General features: G+C 61.9%; 1 protein-coding gene across 1 annotated transcript in view; it reads left to right on the forward strand.

The window, feature by feature from the left end:
- Positions 1–13,015, forward strand: part of PAX1 (paired box 1) — a gene marked incomplete at both ends in the record, with an annotated part of 40,687 nt that extends 27,672 nt beyond the window's left edge. Inside the window, 4 exons of the mRNA XM_082307324.1 lie at positions 8,456–9,085; positions 10,122–10,264; positions 10,561–10,780; positions 12,924–13,015. Coding sequence (XP_082163450.1) covers positions 8,456–9,085; positions 10,122–10,264; positions 10,561–10,780; positions 12,924–13,015 — 1,085 coding nt within the window. The remainder of the gene's footprint in view (positions 1–8,455; positions 9,086–10,121; positions 10,265–10,560; positions 10,781–12,923) is intronic.
- Between the last annotated feature and the right edge of the window lie 305 nt (positions 13,016–13,320).

The raw sequence follows: 13,320 nt of genomic DNA on the forward strand, positions 1-13,320 counted from the left end.
TGTACAGGCAGGAATGGGAAGCAAAGGGAGCATCACCGGAGCGGTTCCCACAGAGGTGCTTCGGGGCTGAAGGAGTCGGCTAGCACGGACAAGGCAGCTCTTCACAGCTTTACGTGCTGTAAATCCCATTTTATATCCCCCGTGCCACATACAGGGAGAAATAAACACAGTTTTGCGATGATTATTCAGAGCTTTTATGACGGTTATAATGTTTTCTGCCGTTCACCTCACTCTTGCCCTGCTACCTCGGCGCGTTTTCATATTGATATAAGTTTCTGCTGTGAAATGATCCCTGAAAAGAGTTTACCTGCCACTAAATGGCTCTGAACTCCGTGAAATGCTTTGGTACAACGCCGTGAAACGCAGCTCTTGGCTTGCTGGAACAACACGCTGAGCGCATACCTCATACAGCGCCCTTGTTAAGAGCTATGAAGTGTGGCACCAGGTCATAAAGAGCTGCAGAAGGTACGTTATATTCCTAGCCCAGCAGTGTAAGATTTAACCTGTTGCACCCCTCACCACCCCTAACACCAAGCCAGACGCTGAGCAAAATGCACGAGGCAAACTAACCTGGAGGCTGCCTTCTTTTGCCGCAGCTGCCAGCAAGTGGCCCGGGAGGCACGTCTTCGCAGCCGGTGGCGGAGGTGACAGGCGAGGCAGGGGCCAGGCTCGCCCCCCGAAGCCGTCCCGGCTGCCCTTTGCCTCCGCTGCCCCTCGGCTGGCCGCAGGCTCCCACACCAGGAGAGCCTGGCCATCAGTGAGACCTCGTCTTCAGGCTCATGGAGCCCATTGCTGTCTGAAAGGCAGGGCAGGTTATTCCTCTGTAAGATCTGGATGGATTATTTATCCTGCCTTTCTTCCAACCCATTGGCTCTGATGTACGTCCCCTCCTTTTTCCCCCATGGTCCTTCTCCAGGATTCCCTAGGGTTGAGAGGCTCCCGCACCAAACCGACGGAGGACCATCTCCGAGAGCCAGGGGTGATGTGCAGGATGGATCCGTGCCATAAACCCTGGCTGACTTCGGTGTGAGTAAAGGTATCCGAATCTCCTCCGAAATAGTTTCCACGAGGAGGAGATTCCCTGCTCTCCCCCGGGGCCACGTGCGCGCCGTTCAGCGTGCAGCCGCTCTCCGGACGCGCGGTGCCAAATGCAACAAGCCGACGCGGGGCTGTTTCAGCCTACTCCATGTGTTTTTCCACCAGCACAACTTAACATCCGTTTCTTTGCCAAGTGTGCGGCCTTCCCACTTCATTATGGTCATGAGAAAACCATTTCAATAAGAAAACAAAGGAATAGGTTTAGCAGCCCTTCATCCCTTCTGTCGGCGAGCACGTGCAGCGTTTGTTTGCGAAGCTGGGCATGAGCTAATAAGCTGATCGTGCAGAGGTTTACACTCAGGCAGAGACTTCCTTCCATATGGGCTTAACATTAAGCCGGGGCTTAATCTAAAGGAAAATATTTGGGGGTTATTTTTGTTTGTTTCTCTTTCAGTGCGCTGTAGGACCAAATATTCACCAGAATGAACTGACAGACGCTGGCTCCAGTGGTCTCGGCGGCAGGAGACAAGGGCTTCATCTGAGGAGGTGCTGGTCGTCTCTCACGGCACCTACGGCTCCCACCGAAGTCACGAGGACTGTGGGTTCTCAGCGCCGCGTGGCGCTGGGCTGGGTGAGTGTTTGCAGGAGAGGGATGGATGGTTGCTGGCGCCGGGGAGGGGGCTGTGCAGACCACGTCTTCGGCACTCCTAAAGACGAGGTGGAAAGGAAGGACCTGAGTGCCGAAGACGAAAGGTGTCTTTTTGTCATGGGCTCGGCAGACCGAGGGAAATGGAAAGCTAAGCGACGCCCTCGGCTCTGAACTCCCCCGTGAGGGCTAACGCCAAGGGACAGGTATCTGCCTCCTGGCCTGCAGCCAGCGTGGCTGCGGCACAAGAGCTCGTCCCCTACCCACGGAGGCAGGGCAGTGCTGCCGCGCACCCCGGGGCCACGCTCAGCGCCCGCGGGCAGGCACGGCACCTGCCCAGAGCCCCTGCAACGGCATCCCACGCCCCAGCACCGCTTCCACGGTGGTTTGAATCTAAGCCCTAACAACGGCAGAAAAAGCCATGCTCAGCTGCTGCTCTCGGGATTTCTGCCCCTCGCTGCGGCCAGCAGCGCGAGCCTCTGCAGCGCTGTCCTGCGCAGAGTTAGGGTTTCATACCTCCTTTTTAAAGGAGGGGTGCATTTCACCCTCCCCAAGCTCCTCTGCTGGGAAGGCAGCCTGGAGCTGCCAGGCTGCGATGCGGCGCTGCTTCGCCCCGTCCTCGCAGACCCCCGCCGCTGCAGCCTGCCCCGCAGCGAGGAGCCGGGGCCATCCAGCCCCGTCCAGCCCCGTCCAGCCCCAGGCAGCTGAACTGGATTTCAACACCCACCCTGCCGCTGAATGAAGCCGTTCCTGCGAGCCAGTCCCCCTCGCATACGCCTGACAGATGTCTTCTGCGCGTTATTAAGCCTTCGCCCGCGTCCACTGCCAGCCCTCAAACCTCCGCAAGACCCCTGCGTGCCCGTAACGCTGAGAGTTGTTTAATATTGTTCTCCAATTGCTTTGTGTTTTTAAAATTTCAGTACCTAGCGAGCTGAGGCGCTGGCCTGCCGCTGTGCACCTCTACAGCGGAGGGGAGGCAGGCGGATTCGGCCGGTAGCTGAAAAACCCTCCCACTGCCTGCGTGCTTCGCAGGGCATTAAAAGAGATTTCGAATGCACACGCAGTGACTTGCAAGTGATCTGAAACGGTTTACAGGCAGAAAAGGAGAAGAAAATAATGATACTGTCAGTAAAAAAAAAGGTAGGATATATCCACCGCTATTTATTTAAGCAATGGCGATAATTTTAAACGATCTGTGTTGTCCTCAGATCAACAACGTTTTACACAAGAACTACACAGAATTTATTAAGGATCCAGGATCCTGCTAGCATTTTCACATTAAGAATCTGTGATAAAAAAATTTAGTCTTTAGGAAAAAAAAAATCCAAACCTTAAAATCCGGGGGTTTTGGTATTTTTTTTCTCTCCACGCAGAATTGAGGAACCTTCTGGCTTGCAGCGGAGTATATTTTATACAGCTAAATTGCTTTTGACAAATGAAACCAAGTTATTGTTAATTACTCAACCTGTGGCCTTTACCAAACTGAAATATATGATTAAACAAAATGGCTCAGACAGCACATCAAGCTTTGAAGAATGATTTTATTTTTTGAGCTCTCAAAGCCTTTTCTCCAGAAAACAGAAAGCATTTTTTGTCGTGACAGCGGGATTGTTCAACTCTCTATATTTAGCCAGTGTCAAAATGCTCCAGAAAAAAAATTGTCAGAAGTAATTTTGTGATCCTTCTGCCACAAAAAGCACACGCGCAGGCACCCAGATAATATTGCACTCCGCGTCGCGAGGCAGGAACGTTGTGCTTTGCAGCGTGCCTGTCGTGAACAGGCGCTCGGTTTGAACCCGCTGCAATAGGATTTTCCGATTTTGATCGATCGTGACAGAAAATGAGCTCCATAACCATGACTAAACTAAATATCCCCTCTAAGAGCCGCGGCATTTCGGAACCATTAACGAGTATAGAATAAATAACGGAGAAACGCACGGGAACCCCTGCCTTTAACTCTACTAATTGCCAGCTGCCGCAGGAGAGCCAGGTTCTCGATATTTCTATTTGAAAATAAAAGCATCTTTCAGAGCTACCTGCTTCACCGCCGGTCCGTGTTTTTATGCGGCAAAATAACAACGCAAAATCCCGCGCCTGCCACACGAAGCTCAGCTCCTGGGAAGGCACGGCACAAAAACACACGCGAACGCCCAGCAGCTTTGCAAATGCGGGTAGAATAAGGGGATTTTTCTGCGCTTTCCGGCACAGCGGTGGCAAGAAAAGGAAAGGAAAAAGGTTATTTCTCTGTTTCTGAGCGGAGCGCCGAGGGAAGCGGAGCGGCCCCGCTCCGGGAGCTCTCCCTGCCCCTCGCCCGGGGCCAGGGACTGACCCCCACCCCGGGCTCAGCCCCCGCCGGAGCGCTGCCGTGCCGGGCCCTCGGCTCCCGGCGCCAGATGGAGCCCGGCGGCGGGAGGCACCGCCGATGCACCGAGAGGGCCGAGAGAGGAGGTGGAAAGGGGGAAAAAAAGAGCCGGAGCAAATTAAAACCATCTCGGAGCGAGGGCGGGGGCGGGCGGGCAGGGCCGGGCCCGGGAGGTTCGGGGGTGCCGGGGAGCCCCCAGGCGCTGCCCCCGTCCCTCCGAGGGCGCTGAGCACCACGAAGGGCGCTTGGGGCAGGTTATTCATGACATTATCGGGCGTTTGGTGAGCCGGGCTGGGCTGCCGGCCCTCGGCTCGGCTCGGCTGGGCTGGGCTGGGCTCGGCTGGGCTGGGCTGGGCTCGGCTCGGCTGGGCTCGGCTCGGCGGCACCTGGGCCCGCCCGGCCCTGGCCCGGGGGGCTCCTTCCCCTTCCCTCTCAGCGGCCTCTGCGAGGGGGAGAGGAGAAACCCCCTGCCCGCATCCCTGCCTGCGGCAGCCCGCCGCCCCCGCCCTGCCCTTCCTTCGTCCCTTTTCCTTTTCCTTTTTTCTTTTCCCTTTTTTCTTTACGTTTTTCTTTTTCTTTTTCCTTTTCTTTTTCCTTTTTCTTTTTTCCTTTTCTTTTTTCTTTTCTTTTTTATTTTTCTTTTTTCTTTTCCCCCCTTCTTCTTCTGCCTCTTTCTTTTCCTTCTTTTTCTTCTTCTTTTCCTTCTTCGTTTTCTTTTTCTTTTTCTTTACCTCCTCCTCCTTCTTCTTTTCTTTCTTCGTTTTCTTTTTATTATTATTTTCCTTCTTCTTCGTTTTCTTGTCCTTTTCCCTCTTAATTTTCTTCTTCTTTTCCCTCTTCGTTTTCTTCTCCTTTTCTTCTTCTTCCTCCCCTTCCCCGCTCTTTCCACGCACACACGCCAGCGGCCGGGGCGGACGCTCTCCCGCCGGTACAAGGCAGCCGCGCAGCCCCGACCCCTCTAAGGAGGCCGAAAATCTCTTGTTCTTTCTGGCTCAAAGCCCGCGGAGACAGAGGCCACCGGGGCAGCCCCCGACCGCCTCCCCGGGGGCCCGGCGGGAGCGGGGAAGACCCCCGGGGAGGCGGCTGGGAGGCGGGCGGTCCCGCAGCAGGTGCCCGCTGAGGGGCTGCTTCTGCTGCGGGGTGGGGTACTGTTTTCTTTAAACACCTGGGGGAAGCCCCCCCCCCCCCCGGACCCCATCCCCACGGGCTGCGAGCCGGCCGCGGCCACGGGTGTGCGTGGGCGCAGCACGGTGAGAGCCCCTGCCCTCCCCTCCGCCCCTCACCGCGGCCCCGGCCCGCGGATTTCTCCGCGCTTCCCAACAGAGGGAGACAAAAGCTTGGCTCAGCCGTGGAGGCCCGGGTGGGCTCGGGAGAGCCCGGGCCGGGGCTCCCCGGCAGGCCCGGCGGCCCCGGGGCTACTGGCCCGGCAGCGGTGCCAGCCGGCCCCGCCGCGCCGTCGGGCCGCCCGGGGCTGCTGCCGCGCCGGGGCTGCTCCGAGCAGCCGGGAGGCTTCGGGAGTCCCCGGGCAGGCCTCCTCCTCGCCCCGGCTGCGGGCAACTGGCCCCGGCGGCGGGCGAGCGCGGCTGCGGGCCGGGCAGGGCCCCCGGGGGGGAAAAAGCTCTTCCGCGGGTGGGAGGGGAGCCCCGCATGCCCCCAAAAAATCGTCCCGTTGGATTACCGGGGCAGGGGGAGAGACACCGGGTTTCCCCGGCCGCCTTTCGATTGCCTCCTTCCCGCAGGCTGCCGGCAGCCGCTCCGCCGGCGGCTGAGGACGGCAAACTCATCGCCACAGCGCTCCCGGGGGCCGCAGCCGGGGAGGCCGGGGGGGGGGAAGGCAAAGACGGGGCACCCACCCCTTTGCCCGTCTCGGCTGCTTTTTAATCGATCCGCTCTCTTTTCCCGACGGCCGATTTCCAGCGCTCGGGCGGCACCGCCTGCCCCGACCCGCGGCGGGGGCGCGGGGGTTTAATCCCACGTCTCGGGTGGGAGCGCGGGGGAGGAGGGGGCGGCCGGGTGGGCACGGCGTGGGGGCTTCTCGCCGTGCCCGTCCCCGCACGGAGGCCGGGGCCCGGCAGCGGACGCCGTTCGCCTCCGCTGCCCGCGCTGCCCGCGGGGGCCGGGGGCCCGGGGCCCGGGGCGGTGGGCGCTGCCCGCCCGCCGCTGCCCGCCGCCGCCGCCCGCCTCTCCCCCGGCCCCCCCGGTGTCAAACCCACGGAGGAGCGGGTTTTCGATGCGGGGGCGAAGGCGATGCCCGCGGCTGGCTGCGAGGCTCTTTCCCCTCTCCCACCCCCCCAGCTTTCAGTCGTTTGCGGAGAAACGCTCCGGGTCTTCCCCCCCACCTTTCTTGGGGGGAAAACCCCCACAGAACCCCCCCCAAACACTCGCCCTATCCACGTTGTACCAGGCTGCCTTCGTGCGGTGTTATTCGGGTGAGAAACGGCGGATTTCGGCGCCGGGTGGGCGGCAGCAGGATTGCAGGGGAGGCCGGGCGGGGACGGGGTCCGGCCCCGGCCCGGAGCGGCCCCCCGCTGCCTGGCGCGGCCCCCCGCCGCCGGCCCGCACCCCCAGCCGGCGGCTCCCCCCGAAGGCACCAGCCCCACCCCCCCCGGAGCCCCCGGCGATGTCCCCTCCCGTGGGTCCCGGCCGCGCCGTCGGGGCTGGAGGAGGAGTAGGCGCCCCGGCCCGCGTGTCCGCGTCTTGCGTGGGAACGGGCGCGGGGAGGGGGCCGCGGGGACCTTGCCGCCTCAAGGAGGGGGGGCGTGGGGTCGACCCCGCTCCGCCTTCCCGCACCCCTACAACGGGCCCGGGGGGTGCGCGGGGCGTCCCGCGGGGGTGGTGCGGGCAGCCCCGGCCGTGGCGGGGCGCTGGCCCCGCGGGGGCGGGCGGAGGGTGCCGTGTCCCCCCCGGTCCCCTCGTCCCCCCCCTCCGCGGCGGGGAGCGGCGGCCGCGGCCATTTAGGAGCGGCGCGGGAGCCAATGGGCGGCCCGCGGCGGCGCCTCCGCCGTGACGGCCGAGATTGACGTGGTTCCCACGTCAAATTGATCCCAAGTAGCGGCGGGGGCTCCCCGCGAGCGGGGAACCGGCCCGGCGCCGCCAGGACACCCCCGCCGCCCCGCCGCCGCCTCCCGCCCAGCCGGCCCGCCCTCCGCCGCTCCCGGGCCCTCTATGCCGGGCCGGCGGCCGGGGCCGGGGCCGGGGCCGGGGCCGGGGCTGCGGCGCGGCGGGCAGGCGGTGTCCCCTCCCCGGGCGGAGCGGAGCTCCCCCGGCGCCGGGCGATGGGTAAGCGCGGGCGGCGGCGGAGAGGGCTCCGGGACGGGCTCCGCGGAGGGAGGGGGGGGACACCGGGCGGGGAGGGGGGCACCGGGCCCGACCCCCGCCCGCCGGCCCCGCCGAGCGGCCTCCGGCGGGGGGCCGGCACGACGTGCCCGGCCGGGAAGGCTCCCGGCTCCCCGCTCCCCCGCGCCCGCCCTTCTCGCTCGCTCTGCTCGCCTCTTCGGGTTCGTTCTCCCGTCCTCGTTGTTTCTCTCTCTCTTCCCCCCCCCCTCGTCTTTTTCCCCTCATTTTTTCCTTTGTTTCTCTTTTTCTCTCTCTTCCTTTTGCCTTTTCTTTCTTTCTCCTCTTCTGTCTCTTTTTTTTCCCCCTCCTTTTCGCTCTCTCTTCTCTCTCTCATTTTCTCTCTCGTTCTCATTTTCCTTCCCTTTCCTTCCCCTTTCCCTTTTTCCTTTTCTTCCCCTTTCCCTTTTTCCTTTCCTTCCCCTTTCCCTTTTTCCTTTCCTTCCCCTTTCCCTTTTTCCTTTTCTTCCCCCTTCCCTTTTTCCCTTCCCTTTTTCCCTTCCCTTTTTCCCTTCCCTTTTTCCCTTCCCTTTTTCCCTTCCCGTTTCCTTTCCCTTTTTCCCTTCCCGTTTCCTTTCCCTTTTTCCCTTTTCCCTGTCCCTTTTCCCTCTTCCCTGTCCCCTTTCCCCTTTTCCTTTCCCCTTTTCCTTTCCCCTTTTCCTTTCCCCTTTTCCTTTCCCCTTTTCCTTTCCCCTTTTCCTTTCCCCTTTTCCTTTCCCCTTTTCCTTTTCTCCCCTTTTCCTTTTCTCCCCTTTTCCTTTCCCCTTTTCCTTTCCTCCCCTTTTCCTTTTCTCCCCTTTTCCTTTTCTCCCCTTTTCCTTTTCTCCCCTTTTCCTTTTCCCTTTTCCTTTTTTCCCCTTTTCCTTTTCCCCCCTTTCCCTTTCCCCCCTTTCCCTTTCCCCCCTTTCCCTTTCCCCCCTTTCCCTTTTCCCCTTCCCTTCCCCTCCCCACCGCAAGCCCCGCTCGCCGGCTGGACGTGCAGGGGCCAGGACCCGGGCGGCGGCGGGTCCCCGCCGCCCCGGCCCCGCGGGCCGCCGGCCGGTAACGGCTCCTCCGGCGCGGCCGGCCCGCTGCAGAGCACACCTACGGGGAGGTGAACCAGCTGGGCGGCGTCTTCGTCAACGGGCGGCCGCTGCCCAACGCCATCCGGCTGCGGATCGTGGAGCTGGCCCAGCTGGGCATCCGGCCCTGCGACATCAGCCGCCAGCTCCGCGTCTCCCACGGCTGCGTCAGCAAGATCCTGGCCCGTTACAACGAGACCGGCTCCATCCTGCCTGGGGCCATCGGCGGCAGCAAGCCGCGGGTCACCACCCCCAACGTGGTCAAGCACATCCGCGACTACAAGCAGGGCGACCCCGGCATCTTCGCCTGGGAGATCCGCGACCGGCTGCTGGCCGACGGCGTCTGCGACAAGTACAACGTCCCCTCCGTCAGCTCCATCAGCCGCATCCTGCGGAACAAGATCGGCGGCCTCTCCCAGCCCGGCCCCTACGACGGCGGCAAGCAGCCGCCCCCCCAGCCCGCCCTGCCCTACAACCCCATCTACCAGTACCCCTACCCCAGCCCCGTGGCCCCGCCGGCCGCCAAGGTGGGGGGGCACCCCGGGGCGCCCGTGGCGGCGGCCCACGTCGGCCTGCCCCGCTCCTGGCCCTCGGCGCACTCCGTCACCAACATCCTGGGCATCCGCACCTTCGTGGAGCAGACGGGTGGGTACCCCGCGCCGAGCCCCGCGCCCGGCAGCTCTCCCCCCCCGCCCCCCGCTTTTTTGGGTATTTTGGGGGGTTTGGGTTTTTTTTTTTTTTCCTTTAATTTTTTGATCGCCGCAGCCCGCTCCGGCAGGACGGGGCGGCGGGGCCAGATGCGGCGAGGCTCAGACATCTTGAACTTTTTATGAAAAATGTGGAAAATATTTTCGGAGAGATGATAGATTGCCGACCGCAAATTCGGAGCCCTGAATTTCCCTTTGCAAAGGGGAAAAAAAAATTGGAAGGGGGAGGAAAAAAAAAAAAAAAAGGAAGGGGGGGTGAAAAGGGGAGAAAACAACCCAGGGGAGAGGCAAAAGGGGCAAAAAAGAGGAAGGCAAGGGAGACACCTCGGCAAGGGGCTGGGAGCTCTCCGGGATCCCCCCGAGGAATCGCCCTGGTTTTCTGAAAGGCCGAGGCGAGGCGGAGGAGCGGAGGAGCGGGCCGCGGCCGGGGCTGCGGCCGGGGGAGGCGAGGGGAGCGCCGGCTGCCCCGGCCCGGCCGCCCCGCCGGCTCCCGGCGGGGACACGGCGAGGGGGTGCGGGTCCTTTTATCCTTCCAAAAAGCCCGAGTAAATCAACCGCATGCTTTTCCCTCCGTGCAATCATTTATCTTTAAAATTCCGATGTCACTTTTATAAATCTCCTTCGTCGGAAGAGAAATTGGGCCTCCTAAATTCTCGGGAGCGTGGAAGTGACGGGGGGGCGCGGAGAGCCGGGCAGAGGGACCGGGCTTGGGGGGACACGACAGCCTCTCCCCCCGGGGGGGTACCAAGCCGGGGTACGCCTCACTTCGGCCGTGGGGACCGAGCCTTTCCCCGGGTGGGGGGTGCTGGCGGAGGCCAGGCGGATCTGTGCGTCCCCCCCCTCGGGTTTATACCAACGGGCGCTTGCAAACCCGGCGTTTTCCCCCCGTTTCACCCCAATCCCTGCTCCGGGGGACAAAACCCTGCGGGGGGCGAGGGCTGGGGCTGAGGGAGCCGCCGCGCTCTCCCCCCCAGGGGCTCTGGCTGGCACGGAGGGCTCTGCCTACCCCCCCAAAATGGAAGACTGGCCCAGCGTGAACAGGACGGCCTTCCCCGCGCCCCAGGCAGTCAACGGCATCGACAAGGCTGCCATGGAAGGAGATATCAAGTACCCGCAGGTAACTGCCGGGGGGCGGCAAGAGGGGGCAAGGAGGGGGGCAGGAGGGGACAAGGAGGGCAGGAGGGGACAGGGGGGCAGGAGGGGACAGGGGAGGGGGGTAGGAGGGGACAAGGCGGGGGGCTTTCCCGCCGCCCCCGCCGCGGCCAGCCGGACCCCCCGCCCCCCGAGGGGGCGACCCCGGCCCCCAGAGCCGGGCGGGTTGTTCCGAGCCCCCGCCGCAGCCCGGGGGGGCCCCGGCCCCGCACAGCGGCGCTTCCCCGCCCGCCCTACGCGTCTCTCTGTGCCTGTCCCCAGCCCGCCCCGGGGCTCTCCTCGGTGGGCAGCTTCCTCCCGGCCTGCGCCTACCCCCCCTCCAACCAGCACGGCGTCTACGGCGGGCCGGCCGGCGGCTACATCCCCCCGGGCCACCCCTGGCAGCCGCAGGGTAGCCCTCTGGCCCACCACGGGCCCGGCGTGGCGATGCACGGCGGCGACCTGGCCACGGCGATGGCGTTCAAGCAGCCCGGGAGGGAAGGTGAGAGCCGGGGGGGGGGGGGGCGGCGGGGTACCCCCGGAGCGGTGCGGGAACGGGGGGGCTAAGGGGCTCGGTGGGGGTCTCCCCACCGTCAGGCTGATGTTACCTCCTTGAATATTTATTATTGTAAATAATATGTTACCCCGGCCCCCCCGCCGCAGCATTCGCCGGGTCCCGCCCGGCCCCAGCCGGCACCTCGGGATTACTCCCTGGAAATCATTTTTCCTCCCCGTTTGCAGCGGCGTGGGCTGGAAGCGGCCAGGGAAGCGGGGAGGTGGAGGGCCAGCCCTTCCCGGGGCGAGCGGGCTCTCCGGGGCACGCAGCCGGCGGCCCCCCGCGTATCCCCGCGGTAAGAGGCGCTACCGGGGGCACCGCAGGCGGGCGCACGGCTCGGCGGGGGCTCGGTAGCGTTATAAATCCCCCGCCGTGGGGAGTATTTAACGATAAACTCCCCGCGAGAATCGCGTGGCTTTGATTTCAGCCTGTACATTAGAGGCCGCTAATTGGGACGGTTCTCCTGCTAATTACTCCGGTTCATTGGTGGAAGCTTCGTTTCCTCGATAGGCGGTTTCGTTTTAAAACTCCCAACTCATCTGTTCTGGATAGAAAATCCTCGTCGATATTTTTCTCCTTTTCCGTGGTATTAGACTTTCTGTTCTTTTACGCATTTGCAATTCATTTCCCACTTATTTCTTTATTGTTGTTTTGTTTTTAAATTTTTTTGTTTTGTTTTTATACGACCCTTTACCGTTTCTAACCACGGCAACCTGCTGCGAGTCGTAACATCAGCTGTCCCGGGATGAGTTATTGCGAGTATCGATGGGTGAAAATAGATAATTGTAAACCAATTCTTAGGGGAAAAAAAAAAAAGAGAAACAGAGCGCGAGAAAGCGAGGGAGAGGAAGGGAAGGAAACGAAAAAGGGAAAGAAAGGAAAGGAAAGCGAGAGAGAAAGAAGGACAGAAGAAAGGAGGGAAAGAAAACGAACAAAGGAGGAAAGATGACCCGCGCGTTATTTAGCATATTTTTCGAGGTATTTTAAGCAACTTGGAGCCTGAGTGTTCTGACTTGCGTATCTGTCTCTGCCGAAAGGCCCACAGACTTTCTTTAAACGTTTGTGGCTTTTTGCGGGTTTTTTTTGTTTGTTTTTTGTTTTTTCCCTTTAAAAGCTTTTTTTCTTTTTAATTTCATTCGGATCGGTTTCTGGTTCCGCTCCTTATCTGGGACAACACAAACCTCGGATTATCCGGCTGAAGCCCCCCCGGCCGGGGCAGGGGGCTGGAGCAGGACGGGCGCTCCCCCGGCGGGGGGCTGGCGGGAGGGGAGGGGGACCGAGAGAGAGGAGGAGAGAAAGAAGGAGAGGGGGAATGAAAAGAAAGAAAGAAAAGAGAGAAAGAAAGAAAAGAAAGAAAGAAAGAAAGAAAGAAAGAAAAGAAAGAAAAAAAAGAAAGACAGACAAACAAACTCAGCTGGGCAATTTTGCCCGCCAGTTCAGACCTTTCCCGATTTCACAGGTGTTATTTCCCCAGAAAATCCTCCCTGCGCATCCCAGTGCCCGCGGCAGCCCCGGGCCGCTTTGCGTCCCCTCTGGCACCGAAGGCCGCCGTGGCGGGTGCGGGGACACCCGGGGCCTGGCCCGGCCGTGGGCCCTGCGCCCTGACCCTGCTCCGTGCCGGGGTGCGCTGGGGTGCGCTGGGCCAGGGGGAAGCTCGGCGGGAGTTTGCCTGCAGCTGGCACGGTGCGGCTCCTTTCCCTTCCCCGCACTGGTGGCACCGTCCCCTCCCAGGACACCCCGGCTTTAAGACAGCGCGTGGGACGTGTTCTCTGTGTGGCCGGGGTGGGTCTGGGTCGCCTCCCCAGGCGGATCCAGGTCCCCGGCGGTGGCAGAGGGTGTCTGTCATCATCACGGTCCCTATTGCTCGGGGGATGCATCCCCCCTTTCCCCTCCGTTTCCCCTGGAGGGGTCTGGCACAGGGAGCCTGGCAGCCCCTTTCGGGGGGCTCTCCTGGGGGCAGGCAGAGGGAGCGGGTCCGTGTGTGTGTGCAGGTGTGGGATGTGCGCAGCTGCACCGACGTGCTTGCAATCCATCAATCCACTGCCGCCTTCTTGTCTTTTTCTTTTTTCCCCCTCCACCCTCCTTGCAGTCGTGGACAGAAAACCTGCCAGCCCTGTGGGGAAATCTCCAGACCCTCTAAATACCATCCACGGACTCTCGATCCCAGCCTCCTCTTCCTAGAGCCGCGGAGCAGCAGTCAAAGGACGGTGACTCTTGGAATAAGCACCTGCAAACTGTAACCGAAGGCCAAAGTGCCACTGAACTGTTCCCGACGTGCCACCGCCTCTGGCAGGTGCCTGCGGGGACGAGGAGACGGCCCGGGCGGCGAGAGGTGACATCCTCCACGGCAAATCCCTGCGCAGGGGAGCGCGGTCGGGACGCCCACGCACGCTGCCCGGCGTGCGGGACGCTTTACCTCCATCGGATTGGAAAGGGGTGACAGAAGGGACTCGGTCTTCCTGCTTTATTTTGTCTTTTTTGTTTTT

This window comes from Platalea leucorodia (assembly GCF_965183815.1).
Source record: "Platalea leucorodia genome assembly, chromosome: 3".
Taxonomy (NCBI): domain Eukaryota; kingdom Metazoa; phylum Chordata; class Aves; order Pelecaniformes; family Threskiornithidae; genus Platalea; species Platalea leucorodia.